Genomic DNA, 16,860 nt, shown 5'->3' on the forward strand with positions numbered 1-16,860 from the left:
CGAGTCAGATGTGCTTAGACAGAACGGTGGTACATATCCGTGTGAGTTTACAATACTTGCCCATTGAGTTTCTCGCCGGATTTTTATAATGGATCGCGATTCCAATCCGGTGATAGATTCTACGACGCATTGATCTCTTGCTAGGGCTAGTGTTAGCATATTCTCTTAGGTTGAGCCCGTAAGCTCACCTGCTCGTCCGGGCGTAGCTGAAATAACCCATTAGGTTATCAGAGAATAGGCAGGAAAAAAAAATTACAATACCCGTAAATCTTTGTTTATTTATATATATATTTTGGTAATTAGAATTAGAAATAATTAGGTAATTACAACTGAAATACGACATACTGTCTGAAAAATTACAGTTTAGTTGTCCCGGGTGTAACTTATTAAAACTCGACGTACAAGATTATTTTCTTTGGTTATCGCGAGCTGTGGCTACATTTTTGGTTACATTCATGAATAAACTGTCGACATTTTTATATATACTAGTGGTCCCACAGTAGTCGAAATTCGACTATAATTAATTGAAACTATAAGTTTCAACATTATTATGGTCCAATACTAACCTATTCTCAATTTGACTACACACTTTAAGCAATAACAAAAGTTTGATAATAAGCAAAGAGTATATAATATGTGTGTGTGTCAAATACATGGTAGTGTGTGTGATGTTTTCTTTATTGATTTAATGTATCTTTTATGCATTAGTTTAAAAAAATATTAGCATTGTGCACTTCTTCTCTATATTCTCTATAAGTGAGGAAAATTTCATACTCCTCCGTCCGCGCAATTTTCGTAAAAAGGGATACAAAGTTTTTGCTTCACGTATTTAATATAATAATATAGATTCTTCTAACTACCAGCTAATGATGAAATTATTTGTTGACATTCACGCGTCTATATTTTTTGACACCGAAGGAACTAACATTATCTTGAAATCTGACAGTTTGTTTAACTTGGTTTTTTCATCATCGCGATACGAAGAAACCATGTCGACGCTTGAAAGGCAAACGTGACTAAGCGACAATGCGTGAACTTTACAGTAGACTAATTTAAAGTTGAAATACCTGAACACAAAATTTATTTTAACGAATCTAGCTGTAGTAGAATCTAGCTAGTAGCTGTATGATTGAAATGACTTTAATAGACCTAGAAATATATATTTTTTGCGCATCGAATATGGTTATTGCCTATCATTTATGTACAAAGCAGTTATTGTCGCTTAGTCGTGTTTGCCTTTCAAGCGTCGATGTGTTAGATAAGGGCCAAGCATCTTACCTCGAATAGCATATCTAGGATTAACTTTTTTCTCTTTAGCGACTATTTAAAATTAGGCAAATCTTATTCTTATCTGTGGCCGTGAAATTCGTAAGTCGAAGTACCAAATAGAACAATCCACTGTAGGCATATTTGCAAACCGTAGCTGTAAAAGTACCTAATTCATATCATCAGCCCGTTTCTCGCCGGATCTTCTCAGCGGATCGCGATTCCGATTCGGTAGTAGATTCATTCGCGAAGCAGTTGCGCGTTGTTAGGTCTCCTTTGGAGGCGCTCGGGCAGCTGTTAGCAAATCCCATCGCTCCTGGCTGAGCTTTTGCTCGCCCACCTGTCCTGGTGAATCTGGAAAGGCCTTCGGGCCCCCAGTAATTCTTACTTCATAAAAAAAATGCAGTAAGAGTAGTTTTAATTGCGTAAATTATTTGTTTCTCACGGGACATACAGCGGGAGACCTTTAAGGTTTTGTTTTCGCTATCACGGGCGATTTTTGAACGAAACTTTTGTGGACAGTTTGGTTGTATTAGCAACGTCGACTGTTTAAGTGCGTGATATGTGTGATATCTATATATATAAAAATGAATTGCTGTTCGTTAGTCACACTAAAACTCGAGAACGGCCGTACCGATTTGGCTAATTTTGGTGTTGAATTATTTTTGGAAGTCCAGAGAAGATTTAAAAGGTAGATAAATATGACAATGCTCGGAATTAAAGAAAAATAACAATTTTATTTATATTTTTCCTTTGATGTGTCCCCCGTCGGACGGATTCCTTTTGTTTCTTTTAAGTTTATTTTATACAATAGCTTAGGTATTTTATTTATGGATTGACTGCACTACGAAGTCTGCCGGGTCAACTATTAATATTATAATGACAGAAAGTCTTGTAAATTCATTTGGTTATCTTTCGGTTGCAACGATACACTACTAAGGTATAATGATGACTCAATAGATTTTATATTGAAATATTGTTTTACTCAAACTCATCTCTCATCTTCTGCGGCGGCGTCTGGCGACCTATCACCGCGTTGACCGCTAGCATCTCTGTCTACTACACCAATAAAAAGTTCACACCACAACCTATTTATATTTTCAAATCGTCTCGTAATATCTGTATCTAAGTATATTTGTCATATTATCGAACATCACTGATTAGCGCCGTTATCAAAATATCGATACACATCCGAACATTCGAGTACCTATCGATAATCGTTTCGCGATCGTGCCGTGATTGCATCAATAACGCTTTGATGTGAGCCGACAAAGACGCCGCCCGCCTTTGATTCGGCCGACTGGAGTGTCCTTCGATCAATAATACTACTAGATTCGCGATTAGCGCTTCAAAAACGGCCCGAAAAATAAGACCACAAATAAATTTGTGGTCTTATTTCAAATTAGTACGGTCCAATCATAGCCAACACTAAGACGTCAAAACGCTGCAATGCGCGTTCAAAAACTGAGTAAAAAACCACCGTAACACCAAGGTTTTGGAAGGAATATCTTTTTTTGGTAAATTTATATTATTAAGTGTTTTTCACAAAATAATAAACACAATTATATTGTAAATAAAACACAATTTACGAATATTGTAATTGTTTGGCCAATGTTTGCAACAAGGCACCAACTATTGTAACAAACATCACCTATTCTTGGACAGGGAATGCATAGAGTAGTTTTGTTATTTTATAATGTTATTTTTGTTTGTAGATTTCCTAGTAGCCCCTTGTCGCTGTGCACAATGGATATATATTGTCGCGAAAGAAAGAGAAGAAATATAAAACCCTTATAAAAATTCTAGAATTGTTCAATGGTGGTGGCAAATCAATGCAAAAAAGTATTAAAAAAACTTTATATGTATGTGTAAATATTTTAAGCGTATATGCTGAAAAGGATTTGTTTTCTGGGGGAAACGAACACAGCCATAAAATAAGCCTAAATTAAACTGATTATAGAAAAATTCATTGATATAAGATTACATTATATTTGTAAAAAAGAAACCGCTCATATAAAAATGACTTCTAAAAGACAGCTTTATAACAAACTGAATCTGTTTAAAGGTAATTAAACCTACATTATTGTTTTAATTACTTCTGTATAAAGAATACGTGGAAAACATGTTTCGTGTTTCCTTTCATATTTTTTTTACTTTATTCAATTTTATTTTTTATCACCTATTTGTTGTAATAGCGGCAATGTAAAATATTATCTACTACTTTTTTGAATCGGTCAAAAATAGTTGCGACCATACAAAACAAACCTAAAACAAATATGTATATTCTGCAACTCTATGTCTTTCAATACTTACTGTGTTCTGAGCATTGAAATGTGATACCAAGAACTACATCTAGTTCCACAATACAATAAGCACGAAATTTTAAACAAATATTTTTAACCTTATAAATTAGGCTTTAAGTATCATTTTAGAATAAATATTTTTGTACTGATGACTTTTTATGTTCAAGTGACATTTTAAATTTATTCCATAATATTCTTTTTCTGACGAAAGGACCTAAATACATATATTTTGCAATGGTAATTAAACTTTATGTTTAAGTATTAAGGTTTATAATAAACTGAAGTCGTTAACATTATTAAACTTTTTTCTAAGAAATGAAGATGTTTTCGTGTCTGCAAACCTGGCCACTGGAGCGTCTTATTTTTGTTCCTGATCCTTAATCTAGTACTATTATTGATCGAAGGGAGTGTCAGTTGTTTTTATCGTAATTAAAAGTTTGGTTAAAATCTATGAAGAGTTCTACGAGTCACACACTCTTTTTGTCCGGAGATATGTCCGGCACAGATAGGTAATTTTTTTCCCTGCCTATGCTGATAGCCTTGAGAGGCTATTTCAGCGTAACCTTAACTAGTAGGTGAGCTCACGGGGCTCAAACCTGACGACGTTGCTAAGACGAGCCCTAGCAAGAGCCGTGCGTCGCAGAATCTACCACCGGATCGGAAACGCGACCCACTGAGAAAATCCGGCGAGAAACTCAGTGGGCTGTGTCTGTGGGGGTACAGATATATCGGAGGTGATTTATTATATCACTAGCTAAAGCCGCAACGTTTTTCGGATGCTGTCTTAATTAAAATATATAATTTAATGTCTTCATTAAGAAGCAGATGTAAATAACAATTATGAACATAATCCACAAAATTAAGAGACATACAACTGTAAGATTTTTTGTTATTTATTGCTTTGATTGGTGGACGAGCTCACAGCCCACCTGATGTTAAGTGGTTACTGGAGCCCATAGACATCTACAACGTAAATGCGCCACCCACCTTGAGTGAGATATAAGTTCCAAGGTCTCAGTATAGTTACAATGGCTGCACCACCCTTTAAACCGAAACGCATTGATGCTTCACGGTTGCTGAAATAGGCGGGGTGGTGGTACCTACCCGTGAGGACTCACATGAGGTCCTACCACCAGTAATTACGCAAATTATCATGTTGCGGGTTTGATTTTTATTACACGATGTTATCACTTCACCGTGGAAGTCAATCCTGAACATTTGTTAAGTACATATTTCATTAGAAAAATTGGTACCCGCCTGCTGGATTCTAACACCGGTGCATCGCTAGATCGAATGCACCGGACGTCTTATCCTTTAGGCCATGACGACTTTCAAAGTGGTTACTGGGGCCCATAGACATCCACAACGTAAATGCGCCACCCGGCTGGAGATATAAGTTTCAAGTATACCTAGTTACAACGGCCGCCGCACCCTCCCCATTGCGTACAGTGATACTCCTTATAAATTTAGTAACGTGACCTGGTGCATACACAGATTATTGACATCACTAACCCATGATAGAGCTATGTACAATTGAATCTGCGAACAGAGAAATCTACTGCCGCAGTGCTTAGTCCGTTAATGTCAGCCCTTGCATTTTATACGGTCATTGCGAAAACAGCATTAATTAATCCACAGACACAGACACACTAAGTTTCTCGCCGGATCTTCTCAGTGGGTCGCGTTTCCGATCTGATGGTAGATTCTGCGAAGCACTGCTCTTGCTAGGGTCAGTGTTAGCATCACTCCTGTTTGAGCCTGTGAGCTCACCTACAAGCTAAGGTTACGCTAAAATAGCCTCTCAAGGCTATCATCAGTTTGGGTTGCAAAAAAATTAATAAAAAAGCATTAATAGGCATTTGTACGCTTTTAAGAATGCCATTTTTTCCTACTTTTTTACAATTTATTACAATATAACAAAATATATCAGTAGAATCATATTACACAGGTATTTTAAAGATGAAATGGACTGTGTCTCTTCAACGTAATGCAGCCACTGTATCCGAAAAGGAACCTACAGTAATTTTGGCTTAGTGTCGTATATGTACCTTACTAATAAGTACTAGTAAGTACTGATAGTAAAATTAGGAAGTTTGGGATACCAGGAAAGATTTCTAGTATAGCATCATTTGCGAAAGCAGCGTGCGAATATAACAACTGCTTATCTTTCATTCCCGATCCTGCGGACAGAATGGAAAGCAGTCGACGTCGCCCCAAACACGTCATCTCGGATCCTCCCGATCCACTAACGGTGCTTCTAGGTACTTCAAGCACCGGTCACCGTTCTCGTCGAACCCGTCGCTTGCGACGAAGGGCTCGACGAGTAAATTAACTCCCAGACACAGCCCACTGAGTTTCTCGCCGGATCTTCTCAGTGGGTCGCGTTTCCGATCCGGTGGTAGATTCTGCGAAGCACGGTTCTTGCTAGGGTTCGTGTTAGCAACGTCATCAGGTTTGAGCCCCGTGAGCTCACCTAAAAACGTTAGGGTTACGCTGGAATAGCCTCTCAAGGCTACCAGCTCAGGTAGGAAAAAAAAAAAAAAAAAGGCTTATCTTGATCTATACTATCTATACTAATATTATAAAGCTGAAGAGTTTGTTTGTTTGAACGCGCTAATCTCAGGAACTACTGGTCCGATTTGAAAAAATATTTCAGTGTTAGATAGCCCATTTATCTAGGAAGGCTATAAGCTAATCACGCTAAGAACAATACAAGCGGAGCACCAATAAAGAATGTTTCAAAATCAGGTTTTTTTCGCTTTTGAGAGCTTCCGCTGCGTGCGCTGCAGAAACGGTTAAAGTTTCGCTAAAATAATGTATGAAAGAATTATTCCCCTTTAAAAGATCTAAAAAAAGTCCGCGACAGCATATGTCTATATGTTAAGGTTGACTCACTATAACATTTTTTTTGCTAAACAAATTAGTTCTAAAATAAAGCATTATTTGTGAACTATTCCACGCGGACGAAGTCGCGGGCAAAAGCTAGTATTTATATATTTGTTCTATGCGTGTGTTTGTCACTAAAGTCCTCCGAAACGGCTAGACCGATTTGAATGATTTTTTTTTGTAATGGTTTTGGGTGGCACCCTGAGTAGTTTAGATTCACAAAACAGTCCGACAGTCTGTATCTAGGTTATTTATCTTTCCTAGAAATAAGTTATACGGCAAAACAACGTTTGCCGGGTCAGCTAGTAGGCATTTAGTGTATTTTTATATATATGTTTCCCAATGATCGTAACAGAGCATGGCTGAATAACTCCAGTTAATCCCAATACATAATTACGACTCTTAATTCCCTATTAAGAATTCACAAAGTCCGGCTTTAGGAACAGGATTAAGAGGTGTGAAGTAAGGATTAACTGGACACGTGTAATTATGAATGGAGAACAATGTGGGGGTGAGACACGAGTGCAAATTGATGGTTAGGTCCCAAAATTCGTTATAAACGAATGACCGGTTAAAATTTTTATTTTTATTCCTCAGATACGTGGACGACCTCACGGCCCGCTTAGTGTTAAGTGGTTATCGAAGCCGGAAAATGCCGCCACCAACCTAGAAACATGAGGTCTAAAATCTCGGTGCTTTTTGCAATAAAACAACTGCCCCATCCTTCAAACCGAAATGCATTACTGCTTCACGACCGAAATGGGCAGGGTGGTAGTACCTAACAAGAGGTCTTACCACCAATTGCCATCAGCAAAAAGCTCTTGTTTCACCATGGTATTTTTTTCGTACTAAATTGGATATTTGACGATCCTTCTGGTCGATCGGCCTGGTCGAGATTTTAAATCTATTGATCTTCTTAGCTGGTATTGAGAATTGAACCGTTTTTCTATCGTTCAATTGGGAGCTTACGGCACATATTCTGGTGTTAAATTAATTGAGAGTCTAGGTTAAACTGGTCGGGTTAGACTGGAAAGAGATCTTCGATCAGAAATTTAAATAATATAAAACACGTGGTGAACATCTTGTGTGAAAAATTATTAATGATGACAATTATGACAAGAATGCCTCAATTTTCAAATTGTAATTTAATTTTCTTCAGTCTTTCATTAATCTTCAAACGTAGTCATCCGGTATCTCCGGTATAATTACTTATGCAAATATTTTATTACCGTTATAAGCTTAGCTAAAATTAAGCTGTCTTAATTTGTTACGGATTGCTTATCGCCGAATTACTTCGAAGACCACAACTCTGTGCTCTGAGGAATTGTTCGAGGTGATACCGTTTTTACCATCGCGCCGCCCGCCACCGGAGTAGAGTTCATCCGTATTACCTGGAGCCACTGCGGCCATCCACAGTGCGTTTCCAGAGGTCTTTTTTGCCACGTACCATCCGGCTATGGAATGAGCTCCCCTCCACGGTGTTTCCCGAGCGCTATGACATGTCCTTCTTCAAACGAGGCTTGTGGAGAGTATTAAGCGGTAGGCAGCGGCTTGGCTCTGCCCCTGGCATTGTTGAAGTTCATGGGCGACGGTAATCACTCACCATCAGGTGGACCGTATGCACGTCTGCCTATAAAGGCAAAAAAAAAAATTCAACTCTGAATGTGGGGCGCAGTCAATTCTTTAATAAACAAGTACAATACGATGAATATCTTTTTTTTTTTCATATCTCCTCCCAACCTCCCACCTCCCCATAGCTACCAGCAACCGTCACGATGCACAGGTGATTGGGCCTGAAGGAGGCTGCCTCCCACACACGATCACTAAAGTGGGTAGTCGCAGTTTCAAGGATTGCCTTATTTAAATCGAATTAAATTTTAAATGACCGCTCAATTTACAGATTCTGGGAGCGAATCCGGCTCTCACAAGAGTGGTCGGGCGCGGACCACAGCGGCGGCCGACGGTAAGCCGACCCGAGTCCGGACCGTGCTGAATGAAAAGCAACTGCACACGTTACGGTAAGCTCTCGTTTCGATCCTTTTCCGGTGTGCTCACTGCGAGTATTTTAACGTTCTCGATAGCGTAAAAGTTAACTCATATTCGTATGGAATGGGATCGCTTGCGTACGTTTGCCGCTAGGGGCGCTGTTTTAACTGCATACAAAATTGGGTTAACTTTTACGCTATCGAGAACGTTAAGAAACTCGCACTAAGCACACGGCACACCCCAGAGCCCTGAAACTGTGATACTTAAGACAAATATTTTTTCTGTATTGAAACTAGCGACATCTTGTAGCGGATGCCCCTAAACTTTAATGTCGTTAAAGTTAAGGCTTTTCATTATGGTATAACTAAACACGGAAAATAAATAATTAATAAATCATACAAGTCTATATTTTATATATAGAAAATTTACAAAATCCTTCATTAAAAATAAAATATAGGATAGTTAATATGTTACTGCCATCTACAGGAGCAATGAGAAACTAATCTAAGCGAAGCCACCTAGTGGCCCACGCCCGTAAATAATTTTTGTTGAGTGGTTGAGTTGCTTATCCATAGCTAATTTATGTGTAATATCTATGGCACACCCTCCAGAGCTACGTGGAAACCAAACCTATGTATGGCCTTTGCTAATCTTGTGACGAGAAGTAACAAATATCCTAATGTCGGTCCACTTAAAAGCCTAGTATTAATTATCAGCTCCTGTCTATCTTTAGTGGCGCAAACTTGAGCATGAATTATGTCTTAAAAATAAAATACTGTAAGCTCATAGGAATTAGTATTAATAAAGAGCAGAGTAGTATCCATGCCAGTATCTAGGAGTTGATGTTTTATGTTTGTGAATACCGGTTCCCACTTTAGCAGGCGGGGCGGAAGCTTATAATCCCATAGAAGGCAATAAAAAAAAATACTTTTTTAATTCGTTTCAGGACTTGCTACGCCGCCAACCCACGTCCGGACGCACTGATGAAGGAGCAGCTCGTGGAGATGACCGGCCTCAGTCCAAGGGTCATCAGGGTCTGGTTCCAGAACAAACGGTGCAAAGACAAAAAAAAGACGTTGCAGCTCAAAATGCAGATGCAACAAGAGAAGGTCAGTGGAGATTTCGTGTATGTGACTTCGATTTTATTATGTTTACATTTGGTTTTGTTGAAGTCAGTTTAATTGTTGGAACGAAGTCCCTTACGGCAGGCTTGGAGGAGATAGGGATTTTGGTACGCGACCGAACTGAAAAAATATGAGATTAAAACCGTAAGAAAAACATATAACGGAAGTGCTATTATATTATTATAGTCTCATACACAAGCGAATACCTTTCTCTTTCTCCCTCTTTCTTTCTGTTCACTCATCCCTTCTCTTTCTGCCCTCACTCCGCCTCGTCAATACTTATAAATTCATTTACAAGCAACAATGTACATGAAGTTATTCTCAAAGCACGTGGTGTATACTCACATTATAAATTCATTTTTCTCGTAAATACATACACGCAATAAACACGTTTATTTTCATATTGATTTTTAAATTATTTATGTAATTTTATGTTGTCAAAAAAATAAATAAAGGACATGTTTTTATTTGATTTTACTTGATAATTTGAATTACGATTTTTTTGTTTGATTTATTTTATTTTACGTTGTTTTTTTTTATTATTGCCCTAGCAGGCAGACGAGCATATGGCCCACCTGATGGTGAGTGGTTACCGTCGCTCATGGACGTCACCAATGCCAGGGGCAGAGCCAAGCCAAGAGAGTACTTTACGGTAGGCAGCGGCTTGGTTTTGGCCATTGCTGAAGTCCATGGGCGACGGTAACCACTCACCATCAGGTATGCTTGTCTGCCTACAAGGGTAATAACTAAAAGCGTCCAGTGCAAGTGTTGAGTGTGGGTGTGTCACGCCAGGAGGGTCGGCGGCTGGGCTACATGTCTGTGGGCGTGCCGCTGGTGGCGGGCGCGCCCGTGCGGCACGAGGCCGGCGGCGCGCTGGAGGTGAGCTCGTACCAGCCGCCCTGGAAGGCGCTGTCCGACTTCGCGCTGCACGCAGACCTGGACCGCGCGCCGCACCACTCAGCCGCCTTCCAGCACCTTGTCAACCAGGTACCCACCACTACCGACATGCGCTTCATTTACAGAATAAGTGTCTCCATAAACGATTGTGGCGTCTAAGAACGCACCTTTTTATGATGTGTAAGCCGGAACGCACGAGAGGTGCGAAAAAGAATATAGTCTGTGAGACGGGACCTTTTTACCGCCAAAAATTTAAAACGTAAAAAATAATATATAATAACTAATATAACATAATAACTCAGAATTGTTTATGCCGTTACAACAATAAAATTTATATTGTTTCAACTGTGGTGTTAATGACATAAAACACGACTTTACGGCGAAATAAAGGAGGGACTCTATAATGGACTCCCTCACAATGTTTTTTCTTGGATGCTTTCGTTCAACTGTTGTATGCGTGTCGCCGTCTACAAGTAGATGAAGCCAACAATTTCATACCTTGTCTCTTCGGCAATCTTGGCGTATTTTCGCCACACAGACAGGTACTATTACTGGACGATTTCCAGACTAAAAACCACGAAACTAAAACCCTGCAACTTCAAAGTGCGCACAAGGATTTTGTTAGATTGTTCTACATTAAAAGTGCTATAAAAGACTACATTGAACAACATGAAGTATTGTTTCTAATGACGCAAGAAAAAAAAGCTCAGAATAGAAATAGAGGGAGATCGATACGAAAAATAAGCTAATAAGGATCGATATTGAGAAACTAGTAACAATGGGTTAAACAGACTACGGGCCCTTTTTTTATTGCTTAGATGGGTGGTCGTCTCACAGCCCAACTGGTGTTCAGCTCACTGGAGACAATAGACATCTACAACGTAAATGCGCCACCCACCTTGAGATATAAGTTCTAAGGTCTCAAGTATAGTTACAACGGCTGCCCCAACTTTCAAACCGAAACGCATTACTGCTTTACGGCAGAAATAGGCAGGGTGGTGGTACCTACCCGCGCGGACTCACAAGAGGTCCTACCACCAGTACATACTGCCATAATACGAGGATAAACTGATGACAAACCGAGGTCAGCTTAGTAATGTTTCCGTATCCATTTCAGATGCACGGGTACGACGTGCCCCCCCTGCCGGCGCCGCGCGGTCCCCCCGGGGGCGAGGACCATTACGTCACGTACCTGGAGAGCGACGACAGCCTCCCCCCCTCCCCCTAGTGCCGCCTCACCTAGTCCCCCACCGGGACCGGGACACGGACTTTACTCGCGTTCATTGAACTTTCAAATGTTTTGGTGCTTGAAGAACCTCCTTCTGCGGTGAACGCGTTCGATACCATCACGTGGTGCTGCTGATATTACTTGGTGATCTTCTCAACGACAATATTTCGTCTGGCAACTCTGTAGACAAGTTCGAATGTGCCCTTATTAAAGTTACAAAAGTGTTGTTCAATGTGCTTAGTGAAAGTTTCTTAACGTTCTCGATAACGTAAAAGTTAACTCAAATTTCTATGGAGTTGGAACAGCGCCCCTAGCGGCAAACGTAGGCAAACATTCGAACTCCACACAAATTTGAGTTAACTTATACGTTATCGAGAACGTTAAAAAATTCGCACTTAGTACACAGATTGTGCAAACGTTGTCACCTATCATTTGTTCAGGGTGACCAGGTTTTGATATTGTTTCTGGTATATATTTACAGCTATCTTTGATTGGAAGCCCACAATTTGTGTCCCGTGAGAAGATGAAGTATAAATTGTAATAAATGAGCGCGAGATATAAGTATAATGATTACAACACGTAACTAAGTTATAAATAAGGCATATCTTAAAGAATAAAAATGTACATTATAACGTAAACGTATGCTTAGTTAATTGTGGCCGTTTTCCAAATTACAACACAAGAGCGCATTATGCGGCATAATGCTCAACTAAGCTTCAGCATAATTCGGCATTGTGCGTCACTGAGTCGCATTATGCTCTGTAATTAATCATTACTTAATGGTAGTTTTCCAATCCGCATAATGCGCTCTTGTGCTGTAATTGGAAAACGGCCTGTTTGTGCGGTGCGCTGTCGGGCAGATGGTCCTTCGAACAATCTAGTACAAAAACTTATGAACGAGATCCGAGTTTGTTAGTTTCAAAAGTGAAATTCACTCGTAACTGAGGAATTGAACCCGGTATGAACAATCTTGTTGTATTTGAGAGATTTGAGCTTACGAGACGACAAGATGAGATAAGCTTTAAACAAAATTAAATTGCAGAAGCGCATGCAATCATTCCTGCGGGAAATACTTACTTGGCGATCGAAATTTTAATACGTGCAAGTTTATTTAAAACTTATGGAGGGTAGGCACAGCTGCCATAAGTGCCATACCTACTTTTTTATTACCTACCTATTCGTAAATAGCCTTATGGGCCATTCCAGCTACGTTGGACGGGTAGATGAGCTCACGGGCTCAACTTGAGAGGATTTGCTAACACTAGCCCTAGCAAGAGCAGTGTTTTGAAGAATTTACCACCGGATCAAAATTGCGACCCACTGAGAAGATCCGGCGAGAAACTCAGTCAGAGACCTTAGAACTCATATGTGGTGGCTGGCGCATTTACGTTGTAGATGTCTATGGGCTCCGGTAACCATTTAACACCAGGTGGGCCGTGAGCTCATCCACCCATCAAAGTAAAAAAAAACTCATCAAAACAACGCCATCATAGCACGTGGCAATATGAATGTAGCAGTTGTAAACGTAGTAAAGTGTGCCGAACTGATAATTCTAATACAATAACTTTTGGCGCCATCTTTGGAACTTGTTACGGTGGTGCCACAATAATTGGCCATTTTTCAACGGATACTCTTCATTACATAGTAAAATACTAAAAATACACACAAAAATATCAGTAGTTGCTCACGTGGAAGACAGATGGCGCTACATTCGTACGTAATCGCAAAATTTGCCGCGCTTTTGAAACTAACCCACTTCTATCTTTAACGGCCTTAATACGGTTCGTTTTATGTGATGTTTACCATGGCTTTTCGTTTAATGATTAATTTACCGTATTTTTATAGATCTGTTAGGGAATGTATATAAACGTGTGTAAATAATATTGTATAAAAACTAACTGTAAAATATGTTTTAGTTGTTTTAATGTAGTGAAATATAATGCCTTGGATTCTATTTGATAAATAACGATTAATACAATGATGTAATCTGTGGTCACTGACATTGTTAACATTTTCTACACAATGTTTACCTCACAGCTCTATTCTTTTTTTGTTTTGTTGGTGTATTATTTGCATTATTTAATGAACAACACTTAATCGATTCGTATAATTTTACATCTTTTCACGAGTGACAGTGTCCAAAACAATAGTTTTGACAATATCCGAGGTGATAACTTTTTTGTGCTTACACCGATATCTAAGTATGTATGATACATAAGATTTTAAATCAATAATTATCATTTAACATCTAAGAATATGTTTCATTAAGCGATCGAGTTTAAAAAGTTTTCTTATAAAGAATACCGAACCAGTTTTATGTTAATGTCACACAGCACCTTTACATTGTATAATCTGTTTTGAAACTTGATCAAGTGAAAACGATCTTCAATGTCTCAGAACTTCGTCAGACTAAGTCATTCAAGTGGGTATAACACTAATGAATCATCCTCTTTTGCTAAATGATCTAACAAATGAAAATTTCGGTGTAATGCGATTAAAAGTTTTCAACAAGACCAAATATAATGATATGATACACAATTTTGTAAACATCACATCCCTATTTCTTTATTACTTCTAGCAACCTTTTGTACAAAAGTCAAATGTCAGATCTCAATTATTGTTTCAATGTCAAACTCTCTTCTTTTTTGCCAATCACTAGAACAATGCAAGGCTGCAACAAACAAAAGTTATTGTTACAAATACCCTCTGGATTATGTATGTATCACAATGTTAATTTATTGTAGTTAGTTATAAAATACACTGTGCTTAGTATTGTGAGCATATTAAATATTAAATACATATTTGAGATTTCATTATTTGGCCTTTATTCCATTCTTCATTTACAAAACATTGTCAAAACATAAAAATGCAGAAGTACATGGTTTTTTGTTAATTCTAAACAACTTTATCATAGTAAAACAGAGACAAGTCAACAAATGAACAATCGCCTATAATTTATATATGCGATACCTTTTTCTTTTGATTACCAATCTAGTTTCAACGTATTTCTTATGAGACCCCGTGTACTCCCAGGGGTACGCGAAACACAGGTTGGGGATCGTTGATCTAGATCAATAAAATACTATTTTTCTGCACAAAAAATAACTTCACCAAAAGCATTAGGTGCGCTTATTGCAGAGTGGCGTGGTATCAGCGCGGAGCGACGCCATTGCTGACAGAACATTGTGCGAGCTTTATAACGTTCTCGATAGCGTAAACGTTAATTCAAATTTGTATGCAGTTGGAACGTTTGCGTACGTTTGCCGCTAGGGGCGCTGTTCGAACTGCATAAAAATTCGAGTTACCTTTTACGCTATCGAGAACGTTAAAAAACTCGCACTAAGCACACTGATCCGTTACAAAAATCTACTAAGCGCTCTGAAAGACACAACAATAAAACATGCAAAGCGGCTTTTGCAACAGAACGGAACAGCAACATTTAAAAATACACTTTATTGATTGAGTAATAAGGTTGCTAAGGTTGTAAGGTCTCACTTTTAACAGTACAACGGCTGCCCCGCCCTTCAAACCGAAACGCATTACTGCTTCACGGCAGAAATAGGTAGGGTGGTAGTGTCTACCCGTGCGGACTCACAAGAGGTCCTACCACCAGTAATTACGCATATTATAATTTTTGCGAGTTCGATTTTTATTACACCATGTTATTCCTTAGCCGTAGAAGTCAATCGTGAACATTTAATAGGTACGTATTTCATTGGACAAATTGGTACCTGCAGGATAATGGCACAGTAAGCAAAGGTTAATCCGCGCCTTCGCTGAGCAAGACAGGACCGAAGGAATCGTTTTCATGAACGCGGCAGCCGTAAGCGACAGTTATCATCTTCATGTTTCAAAACAAGAGAGATCAATTTTGACATTAGGCAAACTTAGGTCTTTTATTAAATTGATCATAGATCATTGGAGAAAAATGCAATTTCCTTATCCAATTAATTCCAGGGTACCGTGCCTTTTTTTAACGAAAACCCTCTTTTAATCTTGCCCAGATAAGACGACCAGGTTTTGATTCAACTCACTCACTCATTCAGTTTAAATAATTTCTTATTAGAAGAAATCCTAGAAATTACAAATCGAACTCTAAAGTTTCTCTCAATTCTCTATTTAGTACCAAAAACCGATGAATTGACTCAGACTGCTTTGCAATCTAAAATGTAAGCGATTTCGTTTTTTTTTTCCTACCTATGCCGATAGCCTTGAGAGGCTATATCAGCTTCACCCTAGCGTGTAGGTGAGCTCACGGGGCTCAAACCGGAGTGGTGCTAACACTGGCCCTAGCAAGAGCAGTGCTTCACAAAATCTACCACCGGATCGGACACGCGACCCACTGAGAAGAGAGAATACATATTATTGCACACCAACACAATTTATATAAAAAAAAACAGTCATAAAGCAGATACATTTGTACAATTGGCGGTCTTATCGCTAAAAGCGATCTCTTCCAGACAACCGTTTAATTTACAGAAATTCTGGAAAATATAAAAATATAGTAGGGATGTTACGGTGTACCACAGACAATACATTGTTATAGAAAATATATACATACAATAAACAGATATATACCGTTTATATATAATATATAACAATATATATACTTACATACAATACATACTAATATACTACACACACATAATAAATCAACAGTATGGAAATGATAAATGATAATGATGCAAACAAACAGCACTAAGCAGATAAGTAGTGTTCCTTCACCAGAAGATCCGGCGAGAAACTCAGTGGGCTGTGTCTATGAGTTAAGCGATTTAGTGCTCGCCTTTCAAACTTTTCAAATTGATACTTTAGTTCAGGGTCATTATTATTCAGTCCAAAGAAGGAATATACAAATTGGACACATCACAGGCTTACTTCCATCTGAGCATAGCAGTTTCACAGATGCTTCTTGCATTTAATTTACAAAACATGGCTTCTTACAATCACTTAACTATCCTTTAATCTCCACACGGCTCTAAAAACGTTTGTAACTTTAACAAATAGGTATAGTACCTACTATAATACTTATGTAGCAATGTGTGAGAATTCTGATCTTTATTTTCTTCTAGATCGCAAATATGTTCCCGCTTCACCTATAAATATGTACTCTAAGTATTGGCAAATAAATTAAAACAGCTTTAACACCGAAGGCATAGGCAATAGGAAC

General features: G+C 38.7%; 1 protein-coding gene and 1 long non-coding RNA gene across 2 annotated transcripts in view; both read left to right on the forward strand.

Annotated features, from left to right (window-relative positions):
* The window catches only part of LOC101741760 (insulin gene enhancer protein ISL-1), a 72,795-nt gene extending 58,304 nt beyond the window's left edge, over nucleotides 1–14,491 (forward strand). The window contains exons 6-9 of the mRNA XM_038021137.2: nucleotides 8,356–8,473; nucleotides 9,388–9,550; nucleotides 10,358–10,552; nucleotides 11,580–14,491. Of these exons, the coding sequence (XP_037877065.1) occupies nucleotides 8,356–8,473; nucleotides 9,388–9,550; nucleotides 10,358–10,552; nucleotides 11,580–11,690 (587 nt within the window). The 3' untranslated portion in view covers nucleotides 11,691–14,491. The remainder of the gene's footprint in view (nucleotides 1–8,355; nucleotides 8,474–9,387; nucleotides 9,551–10,357; nucleotides 10,553–11,579) is intronic.
* On the forward strand, nucleotides 2,584–3,870 carry LOC134201622 (uncharacterized). The gene is made up of 2 exons (XR_009976991.1): nucleotides 2,584–2,783; nucleotides 2,982–3,870. It is a non-coding gene; the product is annotated as an uncharacterized LOC134201622 (long non-coding RNA).
* Nucleotides 14,492–16,860: the final 2,369 nt, after the last annotated feature.

Source organism: Bombyx mori, chromosome 28, assembly GCF_030269925.1.
Source record: "Bombyx mori chromosome 28, ASM3026992v2".
NCBI classification, from domain to species: Eukaryota; Metazoa; Arthropoda; class Insecta; order Lepidoptera; family Bombycidae; genus Bombyx; species Bombyx mori.